This window comes from Eleutherodactylus coqui, chromosome 2 (assembly GCF_035609145.1).
Source record: "Eleutherodactylus coqui strain aEleCoq1 chromosome 2, aEleCoq1.hap1, whole genome shotgun sequence".
In the NCBI taxonomy this organism is placed as follows: Eukaryota; Metazoa; Chordata; class Amphibia; order Anura; family Eleutherodactylidae; genus Eleutherodactylus; species Eleutherodactylus coqui.
The window spans coordinates 94,271,672-94,296,292 of record NC_089838.1 but is presented as its reverse complement, the minus strand read 5'-3'; the positions used below and the strand labels follow the sequence as shown (position 1 = coordinate 94,296,292).

Below are 24,621 nucleotides of genomic sequence, written 5' to 3'. Positions count from 1 at the left end.
AATTAAACCATTAGTCCATCAGCCTTCTGTTTCGGGGGCAGCACCTACTATACCTTTCTCTGCATCTCTTATATCCAAAAAGCCACTGTATGCTCCATAGCTGTTTTCTCCCTCCTTTGGAACGATCTGCCCAGTTTTTTCCTCTTCGCTTCTAGCTAGTGTGAACAGAGTCTAGATCAGGTTTCTAAGGAGAAAGAAGACGAATAAGAAGCGTATAGTAATACAAATGACACCAGATTAAAAATACTCACAATACTCCAAGCAATTTTGCAATATTTTATTTAAAAAAACCAATGACCAGTATGTTTAATGTCCCTCGCAGTGAATAATCCCCCAGCCAAATGCATCTGCTCTCTGCATCTCTGGAAGAAGCACTGAAAATACATAGTTGCAAAATCAATCCAAGAATTACAGTTTGGATTAAATATTGTGCAAACAATAAAAATAATATCAAATAGTATCTGATTTAATATCATCGATGCAATGACTAACATGATGAGGGCTAATTGCTTGTAGCATATAATAGTTGTTACTTGTGTGGCCATCTTTTACACTTCATCACTGCTCTCTTCTAATGAAGCAGTCATGTACGGGGCATGCAATATACTGGCAGCCATAGGGATGTATCCATCCAGCAATTAACAATGGCTGATATTCTATAGCTTCCTGAGAATGCAGCACTAACATGTAATTCTAGGGGAACAGATGTGACATGTCAGCAGGGAGGGGATCTTTCTTCCTTCTCATCACCATTGATTCTCTAGGAGGTGAATCACAGTCTGCTGCGAATTCTGCAGCAAGCAAATCAATTCTCCCATCCATGATATGTGCTGAGGACTGCGGCTTCTGCCTACGTACATGCCCTAGTGATAGGGGGAGGGTTGCCCATCACTGCCAGCTACATTGCCTATAGGAAAATACTGTGGATAATGTATATGCAAGTCAGGAATGCAATGTTCACAAGATGTGGCGATTGCCGCATTCTACACTGTATGATATTACTGGCTCACTGGATGGGCTCATCTGCTCTCCATCTATTCTGATGAATGCTGCAGCTCCCTCCTCCCTCTCCCCCCTCCGCCTCGTCTATTCCTCCAGGGCCTGCGATACACGCGCGGTTTATTCAGCTGACTCTCATTCATAAAACCCAGCAGTGATCGCACAGGTTAAGGTTCCGGTCTCCATTCATAAAGAAATCAGGTTATGCGCTTGCGCACTTCCACTCTGCACCCACCCTCATTCATAAGAATGGTGCAGCAGGGAGGGAGAGCAGTGCGCCTGCGCTAGGGTTGGGAATTCTGGCTTTTCTTGGGGACCCGGATCATTTAGCTCGACTCAACAAAAAAAAAAAAAAAAAGAGTCAGCTCTTTTGGCTCTTCATTTAATACTAATGCTATTCTGCCTTCCTCTCCTCTCTGCTGCACATTTCCCTCTGCTGATGGCTAAAATGTAGCAGACCCTCCAGGCAGGAATATTAGCCCCTGTCATCACTCCATATTGGGCATAGGGATTTATAATCACAGGGCGCTGTATGCTTTAGCTGATAGGAGTCCTCTTCCCTATGAAAGGGCTCCTGTAAGTTACAGGCTCTAACCCTTTCACTGCTGGATAGGTGACGTGCTCCTCACACTGCAGTGACAACGATTAGTCAGGGTTTTTCAATGAAATCTTCCATTGAGCCCTGGAGCAGGTATAGAATATATAGCAGGGCCCTCAAAGGGAGGGGGTGTCATTACTCACTGAGGCCACTAAGGGAGTTGCAACAGACAACAACACAGGGGTTTTCTGCAGTGACAGGAAGAAGGCAGCACATTGCCTGTCACTTGTAGGTTTATGTGGGTCTTCTACATCCACACAGGGAAGTGCAGTCTATGGAAAGCATGTACGTCACAGTTTATTACATTATATCCAAGCCATCAGTTGTAAAGGAGGATTACAAATCTGCAAAAACTCTAAAGAAATAACAGTTAAAGGGTTCTTTTCAGTTAGTAGATACACTGGTGCTACATTGTGTACCTATGGGTCATCTGCCACCACTCTTTGGAGTCAACCCATTCGACAATATCACGCAGGCTATCGTCGAGTTTATACCACCTGAATAATATTATAAATATTTATGTTTTAGAGAAATAAAAACAGTTTATGAAATAAATAGTGGTTTTCTTAGGGCCATTTCAGACGACCGTATATCGGCTCGGTTTTTACGCCGAGCCGATATACGGTGTCCTTGTCTGCAGGGGGGAGGAGGATGGAAGAGCCAGGAGCAGGAACTGAGCTCCTGCCCCCTGTCCACCCCTTGCCACTATTTGCAATAGGAGGGGGTGAGACAGGGCGGAGCTAAGTACTGGCAAGTAGCTCCGACCCCGACCCTCCCATTGCAAATAGTGGCGAGGGGCGGGGCAGGAGCTCAGTTCCTGCTCCTGGCTCTTCCATCCTCCCCCCCCCTGCAGACAAGGACACCGTATATCGGCTCGGCGTGAAAACCCAGCCGATATACGGTCGTCTAAATAAGCCCTTAAGCATATGTATTGGTGAACAATTTGTGAAACTAATTAAAAAAGCGGTGACAGATAACCCACAAGTACCAGGGAGTGAAATGTATACAAAAAAAAATAAAAATCTTTTCTGCTGCCGCACCAGTTGCTCTTTTTACTTTCTCTACAGCAATCATGTGGTTATTTACGCAAGTGACCCCTGCAGCCAATAGGAAGCCCAACACTGGACGTCATCTGTGGTATCCCATAAATAGGCCTGGACTTCTGCTTCAGAAGCCCACGTGATCTGTTCATGGTAGGTTACCTGTCCAGAAGGCGTCGTTGCATTACGGGTCAGATGCCGTGAATGAAGAACATCATTGAAAACAAGACCACAAATATCAAGGGGAATATAAAGATAAATTATCCCCTGGCCAAAGAAAACATTTTCATCACACAATGCCACGTCCAAGCAGGATGCGCCGGATCAGTAAACTGAAATACTATGCAACTGCACACCAAACAGTGGTAAACAATAAAGAAAACCGCCACAAGGAAAACATTGCCCCTAAAGACCCTTACCTAGGAAAGGAACCTGATTATGCGCATATGACCCACCCTGACAAGGGCGAACCTGACCACATACCTAGGCCGCTAGCAAACCCTAAGTGGAATAGGAAAAGACAACAGAAAACAAGATGAAAATGAATAATAACTGCAGTACTTAGCTTTGAGAAGACTTAGGCCGCCTGCAGACGAGCGGGTCGGATCCGGCAGCGAGAATTCTCACCGCGGGACCCGACCCGAGAGCCTGCAGGGACGAGCGCCTACTCACCCGCGCCTGGCGGCCCCAGCTCTTTCATGTGCCGGCTGCGGCGCAGCCGGCGCATGCGCAGACCGGAGCCGGCGGCCGGGTGAGTGCGAGCCCCGCACAAAAATAGGACATGCCGCGGTTTGTTTGCCGCCAAACCACGGCCGTCTGCATATGAGTGCGTATTGTAATGCACTCCTATGCAAACTTTCAGTGGCGGAAATCCCGCGGGAAAAACCGCCGCAGGATTTCCGCCCGTGTGCAGGCAGCCTTAGGCAAACAGGAGCTCCAACCTCTGACACGTGCCATAGATTCGTCACCACAGCCCTAGAACTAGGATAATATATAGAAGAGTCTGCACCCTGAAAAACTTTATGGTACTGAGCAAAAAAAAACAAAGGCAACCAAACAAAAACCTTTTAAAAAGCCTCCTTGATGTGTCTCCCAGCCATGGTTTATAACGCCAACCACCCTCTATTATGTTCTCAATGAAAGGAGGTGGGGCGGGGCTAAGTTCTGAGAATTAGCCCCGCCCCCGTCCCGCCTCTCCCCATTGCAAATAGTGCAGAGGGGCCGAGAGGGGGCGGGAGCTCAGTTCCTGCTCCTAGCTCTTCCATACCCCCCCCCCCCTGCAGATGAGGACCACGTATATCGGCTCGGCGTGAAAACCGAGCCGATATACATTCGTGGGAATGCACCCTTAGACTTGATTCACACGAATGTATATCGGCTCGGTTTTCATGCCGAGCCGATATACGTTGTCCTCATCTGCGGGGGGGGGGGGGGGGGATGGAAGAGCCAGGAGCAGGAACTGAGCTCCCGCCCCCTCTCTGCCTCCTCTTTGCCCCTCTGCACTATTTGCAATGAAAGGAGGCGGAACTTGGGTGGGGCTAAGTTCTGAGAATTAGCCCTGCCCCCATCCCACCTCTCCCCCTTGCAAATAGAGCAGAGGGGGTGGAGAGGAGGCAGAGAGGGGGAGGGAGCTCAGTTCCTGCTCCTGGCTCTTCCATCCTCCCCCCCTGCAGATGAGGACGACATATATCGGCTCGGCGTGAAAACCGAGCCGATATACGTTCGTATGAATCCACGCTTAGGCTGGATTAACACGAACGTATATCGGCTCGGTTTTCACGCCGAGCCGATATACGTCGTCTCTCTCTGCATCGGGTGAGGCTGGAAGGTCCGGGAGCAGTGCTCTGAGCTCCCTCCCCCTCTCTGCCTCCTCTCCGCCCCTCTGCACTATTTGCAATGAGGAGAGGTGGGATGGGGGCGGGGCTAATGCTTGCCACTTAGCCCCACCCGTGTCCCGCCTCCTTTCATTGCAAATAGTGCAGAGGGGCAAAGAGGAGGCAGAGAGGGGGCGGGAGCTCAGTTCCTGCTCCTGGCTCTTCCATCCCCCCCCCCCCCCCTCCATGATTGGAAAGCTTCATGTATGTAAAACCTCTTTCACACAGGTGAGAGCAATATCACAGCCAGAAAATTGTGATGGCTGTGATTCATTCATCGAGAACTGCAGTGATTGGTGAGCCACGGCAGTCAAGAACCAATCGGAGCCAGCGATACCTGGAGGTGGGATTTTTGAACCCCCTGACCAGAAAGTGCTGGCTGAAGACTACAAACAAGTGCCACGGAAAGGGCAGCGCCTGTTAGGTAACGTATTGTTTTGGGTTGTTTTTTTTTTTAATGTAGCGAGGGCTTATTTCAGGGACCAACAGTAGAACTTCCTATTGTAAAGGTTGCATCTCACAACACCGCACCACAAAGGAAGGCTCCATTGGTAAACCTGAGCTACAGAACATAGCAAATCGCTGCAATATTCAGCATGCCACGGTTTTTCTCTTTCGCAATGCAGCAGCCTACAAAACCTCGCTAATGTGAAGGAACCTATTGGAAAGCATGGGGTTCACATACATGGGATTTGTAGCGCTTTTTTTTTTTCTTTTTTTTTTGCCCATGTGAAAGCGGCCTAAATGTGTTTTACAGCTATAAGCAGAGCGGTTTGGGTATGGGTACAGGTACAAGTGGGGGGGGGGGGGGGGGGCTCTGAGCTGAACGTTTGCAAGCTGGCACCTGAGCCTTTAGCTTCGCCCCTATTCTTAGGGTACTGCTATATGTACTATACCCGCTTCTGTGCTCAGTGTATAATATGCCCCCTCAGGGTCCTGCTATGTGTTATACCTGTTCCAGGGCTCAGTGTATAATGTGCCCCCTCCTGTTAATGTTATACCTGCTCCAGGGCTCTGTGTATAATGTACCCCCCCCCCTCAGGGTCCTGCTATATGTGCTATACCTGCTCCAGGGCTCAGTCTATAATGTACCCCGCCCCCCTGCTATGTGTTTGAGCCCTGGAACAGGTATGTCTATAATGTACCCCCACCCCTCCTGCTATGTGTTATACCTGTTCCAGGGCCCAATGTATAATGTGCCCCCCTCCCTCCTGCTATGTGTTATACCTGCTCCAGGGCTCAATGTATAAGGTGCCCACTCCTGCTATATGTGCTAAACCTGCTCCAAGGCTCAGTCTATAATGTAACCCCCTCCTGCTATGTGTTATACCTGCTCCAGGGCTCAGTGTATAATGTGCCCCCTCCTGCTATGTGTTATACCTTTTCCAGGGCCCAGTGTGTAATGTGCCCCCTCCTGCTATGTGTTATACCTTCTCCAGGGCTCATTGGAATGTCACATTTAGTCCCCCCTGCAGTATGAGCCGCACATGCCACCTCCTCTCCAGCACTCATGGGGTTACAGCAGCCGTTTCCGCGCACGCTGGCCTCTCCCCTCCCATTCATAAGAAGTGTGTGGGATCTTGACGCATGCGCAGTGCGGCTTATCCCTCCCATTCATAAAAAAGCCATTTTCCCAGGGAGTTGCAACATCGAAAGCGAAAAGGGAGCTGACAGCAGAGGAGCTATGCAGCCTGAATCATCGGGACTTTGTGCTGAGGATTCCCATCTTCACAGCTACGGACACTCTGACATTTCCTTATAACTGAGACATGAGCTTTGCAGCAGCCCTACAAGTAAGAGCATCCTATATAGCATTTCTAGATTTATGGAGGGTGCACGTATATAGGTGTGCTTTATGGTCAGGGTCTTATCTCAGGACTGCTGCCCTGGCATTGTATTGTATCTCTACATGGCTTGGTGATCTGTCATAGGGGGAGGGGGTGCAGTGCTGCAAGAAATCCCAGTCTCTGCACTGGAAATGCAGTGCATGCAATCACAGCTGCCTGGGGAGATTCATGTCAGGAGAAGAGCCTGCACTCTGATTAAAGTGTCCATCCCCAGCTGGGGGCCAGGTCTAGCCTTCTCTGCTGATGCCTTCACCATCGTAATAGATCTGGGTGTCTATATGTATCTACATGTATCTGTGTATACGCCTATTATATAAATAGTATTATTTCATGGTGAGCGCAGATGTTACAGATGGCCTACATGCAGAATACAGGTCCTGCTGGGGGAGATCCACCTCACATCATTAGTCTGCAGATTTCCCTGCTCGATGCATGAATTGTTTTCGATATAATTGTAACCGATCGAGCTGTCAGATGTCCGCAGCAGCAGATCATCGCTGTCAGGTCGGAGCTGGGCTGCAGATTGCCTCCATGTCCCATTACTGCTGCTGATGACGCATGATGCATTATTTCTGGGCAGCGATCATGGATTTCTTATGTGCGCAGCCCCAGACCCTGCAATCCTATAGGTGACTATATATGCACCATCTCTGGGCACTCTTCTATATGGACATTGGGGGGATTTGGAATCAGATATTCGAGGATTCTAGGCTTTTGGAGAGAAGGCCCAGTTCTTGCTCTTCGCAGACACATTACACATCCAGACCTTGTACTGCTCTGCCAATGCAGCAGCCTCTTTTCATCAGAATTTGGGGTTTTTCTGACAATTTTATGACCTTGTATCTTATCTTACATATAGATCCCAATTATATAATATAGATTTATCCTTATCCTATATCTTTATATGATTCTAAAAGAAGCTATAGCATTTACATACTGTATGTGGGGTAGACCTGGTGTTGATGTGCACAGAGGTTGTGAAATGGTTCTCCTATATTGCAGGCCTTAGTAGATCTATAGATATATATGTAAAATATATATAGCTTGTGTCAGCTGCCTATTACCTTCTCAGAAAATCCTCAGCAGATGCTGTTTTTGCAGACCTTATCTTCAGTTAATGTTTAAGCATTTACAAATAGCTGCTGCACCGCACATTTAAAGGGATATTGCATCTTCGTCTAGGCGCTGACTAGAGTGGATCAGGCAGTAAAGGGTTAAATATACCACAGCACTTTTTTTGTTTATATATTAGTAGCAACTTGTGTTGTTTCTGAGGATTCACATTTAGTTTCTATGGTGCAACATAGATTTTAAAAATGTCTGTTGTGTACAATGATGCGCTGACAGCCAGGATGTGCTGGTGGTGGTGGTGTCAGAAGGGAACAGCCATTGCGCAAAAATAAGACAGATGTTGCACATTTTTATTCTACTTAATAAAGGAAAATGACCCCAAATGAGTGATTGACATGTAGAGATTAGGAGGTCCATATCCATTCAGCTACACTATGATCCTAATAAACAGATATATAATACCATACGCCAAAGCCATTGCTAGATTGTCCGAAAAGGTTTGATACAGTACGTATTGGGCGTGTTGTATATGAAGTGACATGTTATTGTATATGAAATAACATGTTGTTGTATATGAAGTAACATGTTATTGCTCTCCGGTAAGAGAAACAACATAATCTTGTAGATAAGATACATTTTAGTTAGTATTTATATCTGTGATTGATCTCCTTCATATAAAGGTTCAATATTCTATTTTGATGAATGCATCATTCGAAGGCGGATTTATTGGCAACTATTACCCTGCATTTTCACTATTTGTAATCACAGTTGTGTAGTAACTCATCCATTCAGCATATAGCTAATTATAGAGCCATTGAAGACATAATTTACTGCAGGCTGCTCTGCCATTATCCCGAGCACAGATTCATTCATGAGCTTTTACTGTGTTTTTCATAGTAAGCATTTTTCCTACTTTTACAGATGCCAAGAGTTCACCTTGGTGAAATCCCTGGTAAATGATTTAACAGCATGAATATTTCTGCTTTTTATAGGAGTAGCTAACAAAGACATTTCATGCATATATAGTTTTTCTGCAGCTGCCCTGTCATGGTGCTATCTAAGGCTTTTTGTTTTTTTGCACTGCAGATATTGTTAATATACTGTACTTAAATTGTATGGCGCAGTTTGACGCATTTACTGGTATTATAAGCATAGGGCTAGTAAGGTATGGAAGGTGTAATACACGTTAGCGCTGTCCTATCAGTTATTTATTGATGATTTTTTAATTTAAGTATAACCTTTACATGGATTCTGTAATTGTATACTTAGTGAGACACCATGAACTAGAACAATATGAGCAAGTAGCACTTGTGAAAAGTTATCACAGTGATGTTAATTATTGGCAAATTCCTTCTATTCTATTAGACCATATGAACATCCTAGAACAAGAGGATGTAAGGACTTAATTAATGTAATCCTATGCAGCATTATGTGAATACGTATTTAACATATCCTTATACACCATTATATATGAATGCTGGGAGACTGCAGTTACTTAGATTTGCATATAGCAAGTGGATGTCACTTCATACTCCAGCATCTGGTTTGTGATGAATGACAATTAGCAGATAGTTGCTGTGCTAGTTCAATGAGTGATGGTCCATCTTATCAAGGTCTGGCAGATTATCAGTGATCCGCTAAAAGGATGTGGATGTGTCAAAGCTGTTATAGGCCTGACTGACCAGTTGAGAGGAGGAAGCAGGCAATTGGTAGAAAGGGGTTATAGTCAAGTTTAGATAAACTAGTATCTTTTTTTTTTTCTTTTCTTCTGTAAACTGGTTATGTGGATGAGAATAGCTATAGAAAGCCTGATATGCACTAATATCTATCTATTAAACCATCTCTCTATGGACTTTTTCGTCTAGTCAAATGCAGGCTTGCTGAACGTAAATCGAACAGACCTCATTCTAGTCAATGGGGTCTGTTCGGTGCCATTCGTTTCCATCATAAGATGGATCTGTTCAGCCAGGGGGTACTGGACGGAGCAGGAAAATGGAACCCCTGAACAGATGCGAACGAGCCCTATCATCTCAATTTCCTGTAATAGATGCATAGTGGATGCCACGTGTTCTGACTTCTCATACAGCATTTCATATCCTATGCAGCACTAAATAAGATTGTCGTTTACTAAAGACGTTAGTTTGTTCTTCATTAGAGATAGTATTTTACTCCAGTTACTAATATTTTATGCTTTACTTCACATTATGAAGGTCATGTTACTAATAGATTGACTATAGTAACATTGTTTTTACCTTTTTTCAAGTTAATTTTTTCAATGCCTTTTCCTCCAAAACCATTTCTACATCCCCAGTGTTCAGGATATACTCCCAAAGGTGCTTTCACACGGGATGGAATATTTGGCAACAATGTTGCAGAATATTCAGCACCAAAATCCACACTGCTAATGTGCAGATTTTAATGTGGAATTGAAAATGGCAAAGTTCTACCAGCAACTCAGCATCAAAATCCAGCAGTTAGATGTGCAGATTTTGGTGTGGAATTCCAGAATCTAAGGGACCTTTTACATGTGCGGAATATTTCTGCAAGAGATACCTAAAGAAACCTCTGCACCAAAATCCACATAAATACATTCTGCGCCTTTAGGTGCATCTCGCAGAAATATTTCGCATGTGTGAAAGGTCCCTGATTCTCATTATAAAAAGTCTTGAAATAGAGGTCTTAGTAAAAGCCTTATTTTAGAGGGGTTTCTCTGCAATGGATATTTAGCACCTAGCTACAGAATAAGACTAATATTAGTTTTGTCAAGTCATTATCATTTATAGTTGAGGGATTCTGTGCCACAAGGATTATGAGTTTTACAGTTTAGAATTGACAGATCAGAACCAACATGTCTTTAGGTTTTTACAGGGGGCGACACTTGCAGACAATTCATCTAGGGGGAGAGGGGTGCATGGGCTTGTATGTACACTTTGCTTTCACAGCTGTGATTGCAGATGTGGTGGCAGTGGAAGCATCAGCTTGTAAAGCGCTGTAATGCTTTTGAGTCACCTGTTTTGTCATAAGCCCAGCGTGTTGCATATGTAATCGATCAGAACACAGTTGCCTCATAAACTTAATGAGAAATAGCTTCCTGTTTTCGTAGCTCAGTGAAAACCTATTACACTGTTGGCAACTAAGATCAAGGGTGCTATATTCTGCTATACTCTAAATGATTCATCTTTTGTTAGGTGTAGCTATTAAACAACATCCTTTGAGCCGTAGACAGCTTGGTCAGAAGAGTTCTTCTCCCCTATACAGTATGAAGATTTTAGTGCAATCAGGCTTTTAACATCAAGCTTAATTGAATGCGATCTATATGCTATAAGATTATCTTATGTACATTTTTGATATTTCTCTATCTTTGATAATATTTATTTAAAGTGAACCTGCCAGGACATTTATGCTGCCCACTCTAAGGGCAACAAGTAGTAGTGTCAGGTACGCTGATTGTAGCCCTATGTTTTTTTTCTGCAGCTACCCTATGTATTCTTGTTAAACTTACAGTTTAATCATTGCAGCATGATGCCAGTAATGTGAACAAGGAGTCTGATGCAGGCTTCTCCCACCTTCCTGCTGCTGTTTGACAGCTTTCTCCCTCTGTACAGGTAGGATGGGGAAAGCCCACACTTAATAAATACAGCAGATTCTTCAATCGCAGCACTGACCGCATTCTGCAACTATTAAACTGTAGATTTAGCCAGAATACATATACAGATGCTATCAGCAAACTCTGCCTGACAATACTGCATGCACATCCTGAGAGGTTGCCTTTACATAGAAGAACTAAAGACATCAAACTCGGTCAGTTATTTAGGAAAAGACAATATTAACTACTACTGGATCATTTCAATAAGAATTGTTCTTTAAAGGGAACCTGTCACCTCCCTGCAGCACCATTAACTAAGTTGTGGTGCAGTTAGGGAACGTGATGGGGAGCTTGGTATTTTACTGTTTATACTCATCTACTCCCTGGTTCTTGTGGCGCCCACCGCTGAAATCCCTGCTGTGCATGAAAATCTGGCTCTTTTCAGCATCCCATGTGTGCGCTCTTCCATAGACTTGTATGGGAGAGCATGCGCACAGGACTCAAGAGTCAGATTTTCTGCAGGAACCAGTAAGTGAGTGGTTATAAAAGATACATCACTTGGCTCTCTGTCGCTTGCCCTAACCCGCACCATTACATGGTTTATATTGCTGTAGGGAGGTGACAGGTTTCCTTTAAAGGGATTCTGTCACCAGGTTCATTAAGTGTGATTGGAGCTACATTCAGAGTCAGAGGTTGGCCTTCCCACTTCTTCCTACCCAGATGATACAGACTGACAGCTCTCTTCCCTTTTCTGTAAAGGGAGAGAGCTGTCACTCTCTATGTTGCAGGCGGGTAAAAAACCTGTGCAGCCCTCCTTTGTGACTCAGAACTCACTTCGAGAATCCCTCTAATCAACTCTTTTAATATGCCACAGAAAGATCCAATACAGGCACCATAGTTTCCATAGGAACTGAAACCCAACTTTTCCAGACTTTTAAATAGAAAAGTTCCTAATTATGCCTTAATATTGCTGCATAACTAGGTGTATTTGTAGTTTAGCAGGAATGACTATTTTGTTTCCTTTTTTTTATTTCCTTGGGGAAATCCTGCCTAACAACTTTATCACTTCTTGCGTAGCTTTCTACAGTTTTAAACTTATTATGACAGGAACAGACATACATAGATACCTCTGGTAAATGAAACATGCATTTTAGATTTGTAAATAGACTTATTTATTTACTCTTTACTGTATTTACTTGAAATGTTTTCCTGTGATGCACCAGTACGTTTAATCCTATATGTGCACTTCCCCTTTAAGTGGTTCTCAAACAGTGCTTACAAACAAAAAAGTCGCTCGACAAGGAAGCACTACGTCTCATAGAAAACAATGTGCACTTTCTAAATTGGAGCCGGGCCGTATCCGCTCTTTGATTTAAGCTTAGTTGCTTCCTGTGCTCTTTTGACTTGCATAGCTGTTGGGTAACTGGATAGATTCCAGTTCTGAACTGCTCTCTTTCGATGAAATCAGAAACTAAAGCAACACAACGAGTCAGCCATTCTATGAAAATGTGCTGCTTGTTTTCAGTTGGTATGAAGAAAATGCTGCATGTTAGAGGAGTTGCGGGTAGATATCCCTTCAGAAATCTGTACATTGTGTGAAGAAATGTGTAGGAAAATCTACCAATATCTCTAATGACTACTTATAGCTGTTATGTTTTTCTACAATTGTTTGGGGGTTTTTTTGTTTAGTTTTTTTTCCACTTGGACTGTATCCTTTCTTGCATATATTATATCATTTGCCATAGGAATTTATTAGTGGTCTGCGTTTCTATATCAACTAAGTAGTTACATATACTAGTCTGTAGAAGTTTCAGGCAGTGGTTGAAAAAATGCTGCAAAGAAGCTTTCAAAAATAGAAGTGTTAATAGTTTTTTTGTTTTGTTTTTTTGTCAGTTATTAGCAAAATGCAATGTGAATGAACAAAAGAGATCTAAATGAAATCAATATTTTGGTGTAACCGCCCTTTGCCTTCAAAGCAACAATTCTTCTAGGTACACTTGCACACATCTTTTGAAGGAACTCGGCAGCGAGGTTGTTCCAAATATCTTGGAGAGCTAATCACAAATCTTCTGTGGATGTAGGCTTGCCTCAGATCTTTCTGTCTCTTTATGTAATCTCAGGCAGACTAGATGATGTTGAGATCAGGGCTCTGTGGGAGCCATATCATCACTTCCAGGACTCCTTGTTCTTCTTTACTCTGGGGTTGTTGTCCAATAAATTTGGAGCCAGTCAGACGCCTTCTATATTTTATTTTTTTTAAGTCCTAGTTTGCAGCACATTCTCTACACCTGCCTAAAACTCTTACACGTGTTGTGGGTAGACCTATATAGCTGTTACATACTTTTATTGCGCAGACGAGTGTTGAACTTGGCCATGTTGACCTGTCAAATGTTAAATTGATGTAACCAATACATTAATTTATGCAGCCACTAGAGAGATAATCAAAGCATTTGTTAAAGAGATTTTTCCAGTTTTTTCCTATGATGGGCCTAGCCACAGAATAGGCCATTGATAGTAGATCATTGAATCTCCTGGGCAGGGGATCCCTACCAGTCAGCTGTTTTCTAGGCCTGGGTTCTCCTGCACCAAACTGATTTGGTGCAGGAAGCAGACATCTCTATTCCCACTGCAGTGGCCATGTTTGGTATTGCTTGTCAAGTTGCCATTTAAAGGAATAGGAACTACGCCTGTAATAACAAGTCTGTCCACTGTAGTGGGAATGGAGCCATCTGCTTTCTGCAGAAATTAGCATGGGTACACTGGCTAAGAAAACAGCTAATCGGCGGTGGTCTAGGACAGCAGAGCCCCACTAATCTACTACTGATAGATCTATGTTAAAGATCGGCCTACAGTAGTTTGTAGCTGGACAACCCCTTTAAGTTACTTCAGTCTAATATACAATCGCAGTTAAAAGCAGACAAGTGAACAAATATTGTAGTGTATGTACAAGGTCAACCGAGTCGCAACTATGTATCTTGCAAAATGCAGCAGAAAATCCATTATGTGTGGGCATATCTATCTCCTGAAGTCATTAACAGACTGGACGTTCTGCCAGTTAGGCCAGATGGACTTATCTCATCTGATTTGGCTATCCATATTTAGTTACTTCCAGTCTTTCAATAGCCCGTTTTTGGCTGTCTTTGATTACTCTATTATGTGTCACATTTCAGAACAATCCCAGTTTGTATAATTAAATATTCTAAAATGAATGATAATTGTATTTGTAGACCAAAGATTCCACTTCATCTTATGAGATGTAATATTAGTAATCAGGATAGGTCTCAGTAGCTGATCAGTGAAGGTCTGCAGCTTGGATTCTATGGCGATCATCAGCCCCTGCACTCACTGCAGCAAGGCCAGATGTCAGCATTGGGGCTGCAGCCAGAAATACAATAGAAGATATAGCTTCCATTGATTTAAATGGGAACTATAGCTTTTATGGCAACTCCAGGTCCAAGCCCAATGCGGACGCAGCATTCAACAGCTGGTCCTCTGCAGTTAGTGCAGGGGCTGAGATCAGATGATTGCCAGGGGTCCCAAGCATCCGACCCTCACGAACTGAATACTGATCTATGAAATAAGAAAACCTAGTGCTCCAATGTGTAGGGTACCAAAGGTTGATGTCAGGAGGTGCCACCAAAAACTCTTACCTGGTAGAGTTGTGCACACAGCACAACATCCAAAAAACTATAATCAGCAACAATCACCTCTGTACAGATGCAGAAGGAGCTCTAACCAAGTGAGGAATAAGGAAGACGAGGGCATGCCAGACTCCTTCCTGGTATGATATGGTCTGAGGAAAGAGTCATTTCGACTCTGAAATGTGTTGCCCTAATAAAGATTCCTTATCTGCCATCCGTCTGTCTGTGTCTCGGCTGTTTGGCATGCCGTGGTCCTCAATCAACTACTGATGACCCATTCTTAGGATAGGTCATTAGTACTAAAATAGGTTAAATGCCCATAAAACCATTAAAGGAGATGTCCCGAGGCAGCAAGTGGGTCTATACACTTCTGTATGGCCATAATAATGCACTTTGTAATGTACATTGTGCATTAATTATGAGCCATACAGAAGTTATAAAAAGTTTTATACTTACCTGCTCCGTTGCTGGCGTCCTCGTCTCCATGGTGCCGACTAATTTTCGCCCTCCGATGGCCAAATTAGCCGCGCTTGCGCAGTCCGGGTCTTCTCCTCTTCTCTATGGGGCTCCGTGTAGCTCCGTGTAGCTCCGCCCCGTCACGTGCCGATTCCAGCCAATCAGGAGGCTGGAATCGGCAATGGACCGCACAGAAGCCCTGCGGTCCATGAAGACAGAGGATCCCGGCGGCCATCTTCAGCAGGTGAGTATGAAGACGCCGGACCGCCGGGATTCAGGTAAGCGCTGTGCTGTTTGTTTTTTTAACCCCTGCATCAGGGTTGTCTCGCGCCGAACGGGGGGGGGGGGGGGGTTAAAAAAAAAAAAAAACGTTTCGGCGCGGGACATCTCCTTTAACTGTTCCTTAAGAGTAATGTGTATTGAAGTAGAAATCTTCCGTTTTACCTATGCCATCTTTTCCGTACTTGACAGCAGCCATTTACAAACCTCATCATGTTAACGATGTTCCAGATGAGTAGCTTTAACAAATCTGTAAATCTGTGTCTTAAATGTTATTTTGAAGTGTTTTGTAAAGTGAATTCACAATTCTTGTTTTGTTTTTCAGATTTTCTAAGAGATACGCATATCAATCCAAGTGTAGGCCAATGGATTCCAGGATTCCTCACAGCATCACCGTTGTGCCCAATGCAGTTATGGTGCAGCCTCTTCTGGATGGTCGAGTTCCATATGGGAGGTTACAGCACCCTCTTACCATCCTGCCCATCGATCAGATGAAAACCACTCATCTTGAAAATGATTACATTGACAACCCAGCTCTTAGCCAGTTGGCCAGTCAAAAACTCAGTAGAGGTCCTCATGAGCCAATGCTCGTCAATCAACATTTGCAGAGGTGTGAGGCTGATATAACCCACCCATGGATATCATTCAGTGGGCGTCCCAGCTCAATTAGCAGCAGCAGTAGCACTTCCTCCGATCAGCGACTCTTGGATCACATGGCACCACCTCCAGTGGTAGATCAGTCGCCACCCAGGGCAGTAAGGATACAGCCTAAAGTAATCAATTGTAAGCCTCAGGATGTTAAAGGACCTGTGGCCCAAGAACTTGACAAGCACTATCTACTTTGTGAGACCTGTGGTAAATGTAAATGCAAAGACTGTACTACCCCACGGACCTTACCTTCATGCTGGGTTTGCAACCAGGAATGCCTGTGCTCGGCACAGAATCTTGTCAACTACTCGACTTGTATGTGTCTGGTCAAGGGAGTCTTCTACCACTGCACCAATGAAGATGATGAAGGCTCCTGTGCAGATCACCCATGTTCTTGTTCTCACTCCAACTGCTGTGCTCGCTGGTCTTTTATGAGTGCCTTATCATTGGTCCTTCCTTGCTTGCTTTGCTATCTTCCAGCCACTGGGTGCGTTAAACTTTCACAGAAATGCTATGACCAGGCACGCCGACCTGGTTGTCGGTGCAAAAATACAAACAGTGTCGTGTGCAAAGCACCAGAAGCAGTCGGCAGACCAGAGAAGCCATTCTGAGACTGTGAGGTTGTTTTATGAATTTTGTTACAAAGATGCATCATGCAGGAAATTAAAAGACTCCAGACAGAATATTCTCCCATGAGGCTTTAATTTCAGATTTCTTAAATAAGGGGGTCCAGCAATGCTTAGTATTACACAAGGGAGAGGAGGAAATGCATATTGTGTATTGCTGCTGCTGCGAACCATTTCCAAATCCTGTGTGCTTACTAGATAGCCATGGGAGATATCTTGAAGCTACTAGCTACCTGTATTTTATCTACAGCTACCATTAGGAAACAAGATTTGTGCTTCTCAGTTAGCATGGAAGCCACCCAGCTCCAGTTCTTCCTCACAAGCTTCTGTCTTTGTTTTTTAAGCTGAAAGTTTCAGTATGCAGCTCGTCCACACCTTCATGAATGTGTGGGGGGGCGCTACTGAAGTTTTGTTGTGTAACTTTTTTGTGTCTGTGGTTTATTGTTGTGTTTTTTTTTGTTTTTTGTTTTTTTTTTATATACTATACATGTATTTGTTTCCCTATACAAGTATTTTTATATTTTTGGCTAGTGAAGGCAAATAGGAGATAAGAGTGCCAAGGGTACTGATGCAATCAACATGGTGGCTCCGCTATGTTGAGTATGTTCGCCCTGCCTATTATTAGCCAGCCATGCTGCCCTTTTCTAACAACTCTTTACAGTTGATAGAAAAACCGTATTTCTTCTTCAGCTCACTAGATGAGAAAATCTCACATGGGGGGGGTCCTACCAGTCTTCCCCCATCGGTATCCCAAGAAAAAGTTATCGGTTAACCCTTTAGTGACGAGTGACAAATCCCATTCTTAGCAGCATTGGGTCATTCATTACATTTAGTAAATTCCATTATTACTTTAGTGCATTGCAGGACTTTGTGCTGCTCTCTTTTGTGTCATAAAGATGGAAATCTGCTGCACTCCAGCTGGGAATATAAGAGCACAATACCCATTTTATAACCAGAGACAACAAAAGCATACTGTTCTGGAAAGAGCAAGTAACATGGAAGAACCTTGATCCGTCACACAATAACAAAATAACAACTTCCTTTTCATTAATTGTCATTATTATGGGAATTGAAACTTGCATGTTAACTTTAGTTGTTACCTTTGCTGCTGCTCTCTACCTTGGCCCTATTGTAAGATATCTGTGTAAATATACATAGAGAGATACAAATGTCTATTTTAGTGTTCTATATCTACCAGGGAAAGGTCAGCAGAGCTATAGGGAAATTCACCCATGTGTGTTGCTGTGGTTGTACTATTTTTATATTTTCTATATAACTATATCTGTATGATTAAGTTCATGGTGACTGGTTGCTCACTCATTCAAGGGTGATTTTTGGCATTTCTCTACAACAACCAGCCATTCTTTCTTGCAACTAATAGGTGCTAGCCTCACTAAAATACCATGTCGTTTCTGTGCTACAGGGGAAACTTCATTGCATACGGATGTGTTTAATTTACATAGAATTGTTGCATCTAAACCACATTTTATGCAGCTTTTTTTTTTTTTTTTTTGTCACTTTACAAAACCCATAAGGGTTAATGGTACAAAATGTGACGGGTCCGCTTCATCTTTCAAGTGACAACTTATTTCCATGTAGCAGCTTTTTATGCAAGTGACTTAAAACATTATCAAATATAATAGCTTGATATTACTAAACAGGTGACCTTTAAGTTTTCCTTGCATTATAATTTTTTTTTTCATTTTTTTTAATCTGCTTCAAATCTAGCACTTTGTCATATTGGGCATATATTTTTTTTTTTTTTTTTTTTTTTTCTTTATTTAAATTGCAGGATGGGAAAATTGCTTTTGAGAAGGTACTGACACCCTTCATTTTTCACAATTGTGTGTGAAGTTTCTCCTTTAGAGCAGTAAACTGCTTTGGTATTGAGATCTTTGCTGAATGTTTGCTGATTTGGACATATTTCACTTGGTTTGATTTATTTTGTATTATTACACCTTAAAAAATAAGCCAATGTTATTTACTATACAGTTACTTTGTGCCAATGAGAAACACTAATAATTATACACTTTGTACATTCATAGAGTTCTGTGTAGCGAATGCCTTCTCAGAAATGTGGCCATGATAAACCTATGACTGCTACATGGATGATAATTTATACTCCGCACATCCATTCTAATGATGCAGTGCCAAACTTCAGTATTTCCCTGTTCATGAGCATGCAGACATCTTATCTATAGGATTCAATCAGCAACCTCAAGATTAAATACTAATTAAAGAGCTCTTGTCATTAGGTGCATGCTGCCCAGACCTGCGACAAGTGTGCAATGTACCCCCTGTAAGTGGTGTTCTGTAACTCTGTGGGCATTTCAGAATAAATGCACTTTGAAGTTTGACTTAAAGGGGTTGTCCCGCGAAAGCAAGTGGGGTTATACACTTCTGTATGGCCATATTAATGCACTTTGTAATGTACATCGTGCATTAAATATGAGCCATACAGAGGTTATTCACTTACCGGTTCCGTTGCTAGTGTCCTCGTCTCCATGGAGCCGTCTAATCGCCCGATTAGACGCGCTTGCGCAGTCCGGTCTTCTCCCTTCTGAATGGGGCCGCTCGTGCCGGAGAGCTGCTCCTCGTAGCTCCGCCCCGTCACGTGTGCCAATTCCAGCCAATCAGGAGGCTGGAATCGGCAATGGAACGCACAGAGCCCACGGTGCACCATGGGAGAAGACCTGCGGTCCACCGTGGGTGAAGATCCCGGCGGCCATCTTCGCAAGGTAAGTAAGAAGTCACCGGAGCGCGGGGATTCGGGTAAGTACTATCCGTTTTTTTTGTTTTTTTTTTAAACCCCTGCATCGGGTTTGTCTCGCGCCGAACGGGGGGGCTATTGAAAAAAAAAAAACCCCATTTCGGCGCGGGACAGCCCCTTTAAGGCCCATTTAGATACGATTATCGCTCAAAATTCACTCAAAAGCCATCATAGTTGCGTGTAAATGTGCCCATCTTTCAGTTTTCTGCCAAACGATGGATTTCAGTTCGGCTTGAAATCCGTCGTTCAGCAGAACGGCTGATAAGAAGGACCATACGTTGTGTTCTGCCCGAGGAGATCTGCTTATAGCTGATTACATTGTCTCAGCTGTAATCAGCGTGGCAGAACAAAGAATTTATTCTGAGAACAGCTGGTGGTCCTCTGAATAAACTCGGCTCCCAGCGTCTCACACACTACTAATTGGTACTAATAGGCATTAGTTCCAATTAGTAGATAAGCCATTTTTTGAGCGATCATCTTTGTGTCTAAATGTACCTTTAGAGTTCCGCTCTGACTCATAGGGACGGGCCTGCATCATGTAGATTGACGGCTCCCCTTCCTGCTTATTTAGAGATGGGTGTATAGGGAGAGCGCTATTACTCTGCTGTGGCGGGTGGAGAGAGACCAGCCTAGCCCACTCCCGTGACCCAGAGCTCTTCTCCAAGTCAAACTTCAAAGTGCATCTATTCTGAAACGCCAGTGTTTCAGAATAAAATGCCCAAAGGGGCGACTGGCGTCTTTGTCCCAGGTTCCTGTGGTTTGGGTGGCATGAACGTGATGACAGAATCCCCTTTAGTACAATAAGCTAATCTGTGCAAGAAGTAACAGTAAATCATGTGTGCATCTTAAGTTATTTGTCAATATCTTAGTTCTTTTTCTGAGGATTCTCAATAGAAATTGTTTAGGTAATTGAATTCATGTTTTGCATGTGGAAGCCATATCCTGTTGAAGGGCTACTCTAGTGAAAACCCTGCCCCCCTAACCTGATCGCTTGTCACACTCTGAAGGTCTCCTCTGCCATGTGGTGCAGCCCTGTGTTTGATATTTATCAGGCACCCTCATGATGGTGAAACTCTTGCTTTCACTTTCACATCTATCCCATGATGCATCAGCATACCATTAACTAGAGTGTACCATTTCTGCCTGTTGGGTGGATTATTTCATTTTCATTACCTTCTCTATTCATCTAAATAAGCTATAGACCATAATTCTATGGTTGAGAAGATGAGCTGTGATCTCCTTTATTTTAGCTGTGTGATCATCAGCAGTAATTGTGATTGGAGTGTATGTACCTCTCTAGGCAAATTTTTTTTTTTTTTTTTTTTTCTGGTAGAGCTCATGTAATTGCATGAACTAGACGAAGAAACTGAGTAGAAACTAAACACATAACCCCAAGAAATTCTGTGGGTTATTATTGAGATGACATGGCTATCTGAAGAGATGGAGACTAGGAGTTTCAATGAATAACTAACCAAGGTAACACCGATGCACTTGTATATACAGGGGGATAGCTACATAATGAATTAATAAATAAAAAAAAATCACTGGAGTGGCCCTTTAACTTCACCTCCCACAACTTCCACTAAGGAAAATGTACTAAGATCGGCCCAGATTTGAAATTGCTTTCTGTGCCTATGTTCAGAGGAGGCAGATATTTTGTGCGTGCGTGTGTGCGTGCGTGTGTGTGTGTGTGTGTGTGTGTGTGTGTGTGTGTATATATACATATATATGTGTGTATACACTGTTTCCTTGAAAATAAGACAGGGTCTTATATTAAATTTTGCTCCAAAAAATTTCGTTTTTTCATGTATAGCTACCTGGGCACTATTTAAAAATCATGCTATGGCTTATTTTTGGAGTAGGTCTTATTTATAGGGAAACTGGGTATATGTGTGTGAGATATTACAGTGGCTTATTGATTCGTTGTGAGCCATTATCAGTTCTAGAAGCATATGACATGATTGCCCAGTGGTGTCCTTGCTTCCTAGTTAATTGGTGATTGGTTCAGCTCATAAAATGACTGCCCCCCTGCATGTAGGTACACTCTATGGCCTTAAATAGTTTGGGTTTTAAGCTTAAATTTGAAAGGTTGTAATTATGAATCAAAATTTTATTTATTGTTGTAATATAATAATTTTGGTGGCTGGCATAACACTAAACATTTGGGCAAAGAAAATGCCATTGTCCATAACCAATGTGCAATTTGTTCACAAACACCAGTATAAAGTGTCTCTATTCAAGATGTTTTGTTGAAAGATTCACTCCATGGAAGAAATGTATACGCTGAATTGTTTCATTTGTATAGAATATTTATTTTGAAGCTCTATTTTAATAGTATTTATTTTAGAAAGTCTACTATTGTAAGAGTTCTTCTGTTTGTGAAGAAAAACACAAGTTAAAAACTGAATGTACTGATCTAGAAATATATAAATATATATATAAATATAATTATATATTGTTGAATATACCAAACGGCTCCTGTATTTTCTTGGGTTTTACTGTAGGTTCATTAATGTCTTTTGTGCATTGCAACAATATCCATACATATTGGAAGATACTGAGATTTTGTTTCATGCAAGCTCCGGCACACTTCCTGTGTGTGCGAGTTGGCCCCTTAGGCTTGGACCCAACTTGCATTGAATAGCACACAGACACCTATCTGTGTGCTGTCCTATTTATGCAGAGGCCACTCGTTGACATGCATACAGACAAAAGTAGGACGTGCAATTACTTTTTTTTTTTTTTTTTCTTTTCAGCATCGGTCAACGTGAAAAAACGGCTATAATGGGGCCGTGTTCTGCCCATGGATTAACACGAACAGCCCCCCCCCCCCCCCCCCACACCCCCCAATACGCTCCTGTGCCAGCGGCTTAAGTAATAAAATCATAAACTTTAGAGCCGATGATTGATTCTTTTTGACAACCCATTAAAAGCCAGAGTTCTTATGCCATGGTTTCATACAGCTAGATCCCCCTTCTTGGAACCTTCCTCCTTTCCAGAAAAGAGAGGCAATACGTAAGAGCATCTCACTCTAGTAGATCTTTTCCATCCATGGTAGCCCAATTATTTCAATGGTCACGATGTATTGTGATGTTTCCCTTAGGCAGGGAGCACGCTACCGTATTTGGCCACCATTTAAGGTCATGTAAATACTATTAGGGTATGTATAGTGGAAAAAGTAACCTTTTTGGGTAATGTCACTGTAGCACAGAATATGCTAGGAGGTAAGTCTCTTAACATTTGGTCAATTCTTGGTCAGGTTTAAAGGAGATTGTCTCTGTACAGACATTGATGGCTTATCTATGGTGGTATATAAATGTAAAATCAGTGGTGGTCAGGCTGATGTCACCCGTGCTGATTGTTAAAATAAAGTGGCACTCATGCTAGGAAAGCGCCAAGCCACTTCATCTCTTCTTGGCTTCTTCCAAGGCAGCCATTGACTGCAATGTGGAGACTATAACTCCTCTAGATAAAGTTATAAACGGGTTGTCTCGGCAGCAAGTGGGTCTAGACACTTCTGTATGGCCATATTAATGCACTTTGTAATGTACATCGTGCATTAAATATGAGCCATACAGAAGTTATTCACTTACCTGCTCCGTTGCTAGCGCCCCCGTCTCCATGGCGCTGTATAATTTCGCTGTCTTCTGGCGTTTTTAGACGCGCTTGCGCTGTGCGGTCTTCTGCCTGGTGAATGGGGCCGCTCGTGCCGGAGAGCTGGTCATCGTAGCTCCGCCCCGTCACGTGTGCTGATTCCAGCAAATCAGGAGGCTGGAATCGGCAATGGACCGCACAGAGCCCACGGTGCACCATGGGAGAAGACCTGCGGTGCATCGTGGGTGAAGATCCCGGCGGCCATCTTGGTGAAGGAAGTCGCAGAGCGGGGATTCGGGTAAGTAATAAAAATAAAAAATAAAAAAATTATATATATATATATATATAACACATCCCTTGGGTTTGTCCTGTGCCGAACGGGGGGCCTATGGGGGAAAAAAAAAAACCCGTTTCGGTGCGAGACAACCTCTTTAAGCTTTCTTGGCACTACTGCCACTTTGTTCTAGCAACTAGTGTCGGTCACAGTGGTCTGAACCCACAATTCGACACTGCTGACAAATGCTGGGTTGCACAATGGTTTGGTAGGTAGCACTATTCCCTTGCAGCACTGGTGTCCTGGGTTCAAATCCAACCAAGGACAACATCTACATGGAGTTTGTATGTTCTCCCTGTGTTTGTGTGGGTTTCTTCCCACACTCAAAGCATACTAGTAGGTGATGAATATATATGCCCTATCAGAGGCGTAACTTGAAGCTTCTGGGCCCCAATGCAAAATCTGTAACAGGGCCCCCAACTATAATGCTTTATTCATAGGACTGGGCTCCCTATATGGAAAAGAGAGGCCTCATGGGCCCCCTAAGGCGCCTGGGTTTAACCGCATCCCCGGCATCCCCTATAGTTATGCCCCTGTGCCCTATGTAAATGAGTGAAATACAGAAATATCTTAGGGATATGCTACAGTATGAGACAACCCCCAATACTTTCAAGTTGCCTTATGACAGATTAGCATAGTATTCCTTGACCAAGGAGCTTTTTTACCCATAAAATAACACCCCATTTTCCATGATCTCTGTATTAATGTAAGTATTAATACTTTCAGTTTTCACATAAACCTTAAGGCTTTCTACTCTGAAGTGATCCATTGGCTTCTTGCATCATAATTGTCTATTCCTATTGCCTTATACATTCCACTGAATAGGTTTTTGAATGAGATGGTTCTCAGTACCTACAAAATTATACAGTTTGGAGGACAACGGCTGATTATATGAATGCTGCTCCGGGACATGGATACATTTAATCTATGCTGATCCCTTTCACACATAGGGCCTTAAACTTTACACTTAATAACCTTAATTTCCTGACTCCTCAAACACAGGCCAGTAGCTTGGGAAAGTTACTGCCATGGGATATCTCATAATGAATGAACAAATTCCTCAAGTAAATGAAAGAAACCTCTACATTTATTAGCTTTCACATTTAGATTTGACATGGTCTATTACACATCCATTGTCAAGAGCATCATAATAGTTGGTATGCTAAACCTTCTATTTTACCTTTTTGTTATGCTCCATAAGTGTTACTGTTGCAACTTTTTAAAACACCTTTTCTTAAAGGGGTATTCTGGTGATTCA

At 43.0% G+C, this 24,621-nt stretch overlaps 1 protein-coding gene across 1 annotated transcript; it reads left to right on the top strand.

The window, feature by feature from the left end:
- Nucleotides 1-6,164: 6,164 nt before the first annotated feature.
- On the top strand, nucleotides 6,165-18,365 carry SPRY4 (sprouty RTK signaling antagonist 4). Its single transcript, XM_066591238.1, has 2 exons — nucleotides 6,165-6,304; nucleotides 15,717-18,365. Exon 2 carries the CDS (start codon nucleotides 15,757-15,759, stop codon nucleotides 16,648-16,650), a length of 894 nt encoding a protein of 297 aa, XP_066447335.1. The 5' UTR covers nucleotides 6,165-6,304; nucleotides 15,717-15,756; the 3' UTR covers nucleotides 16,651-18,365.
- The last annotated feature ends 6,256 nt before the right edge of the window (nucleotides 18,366-24,621 follow it).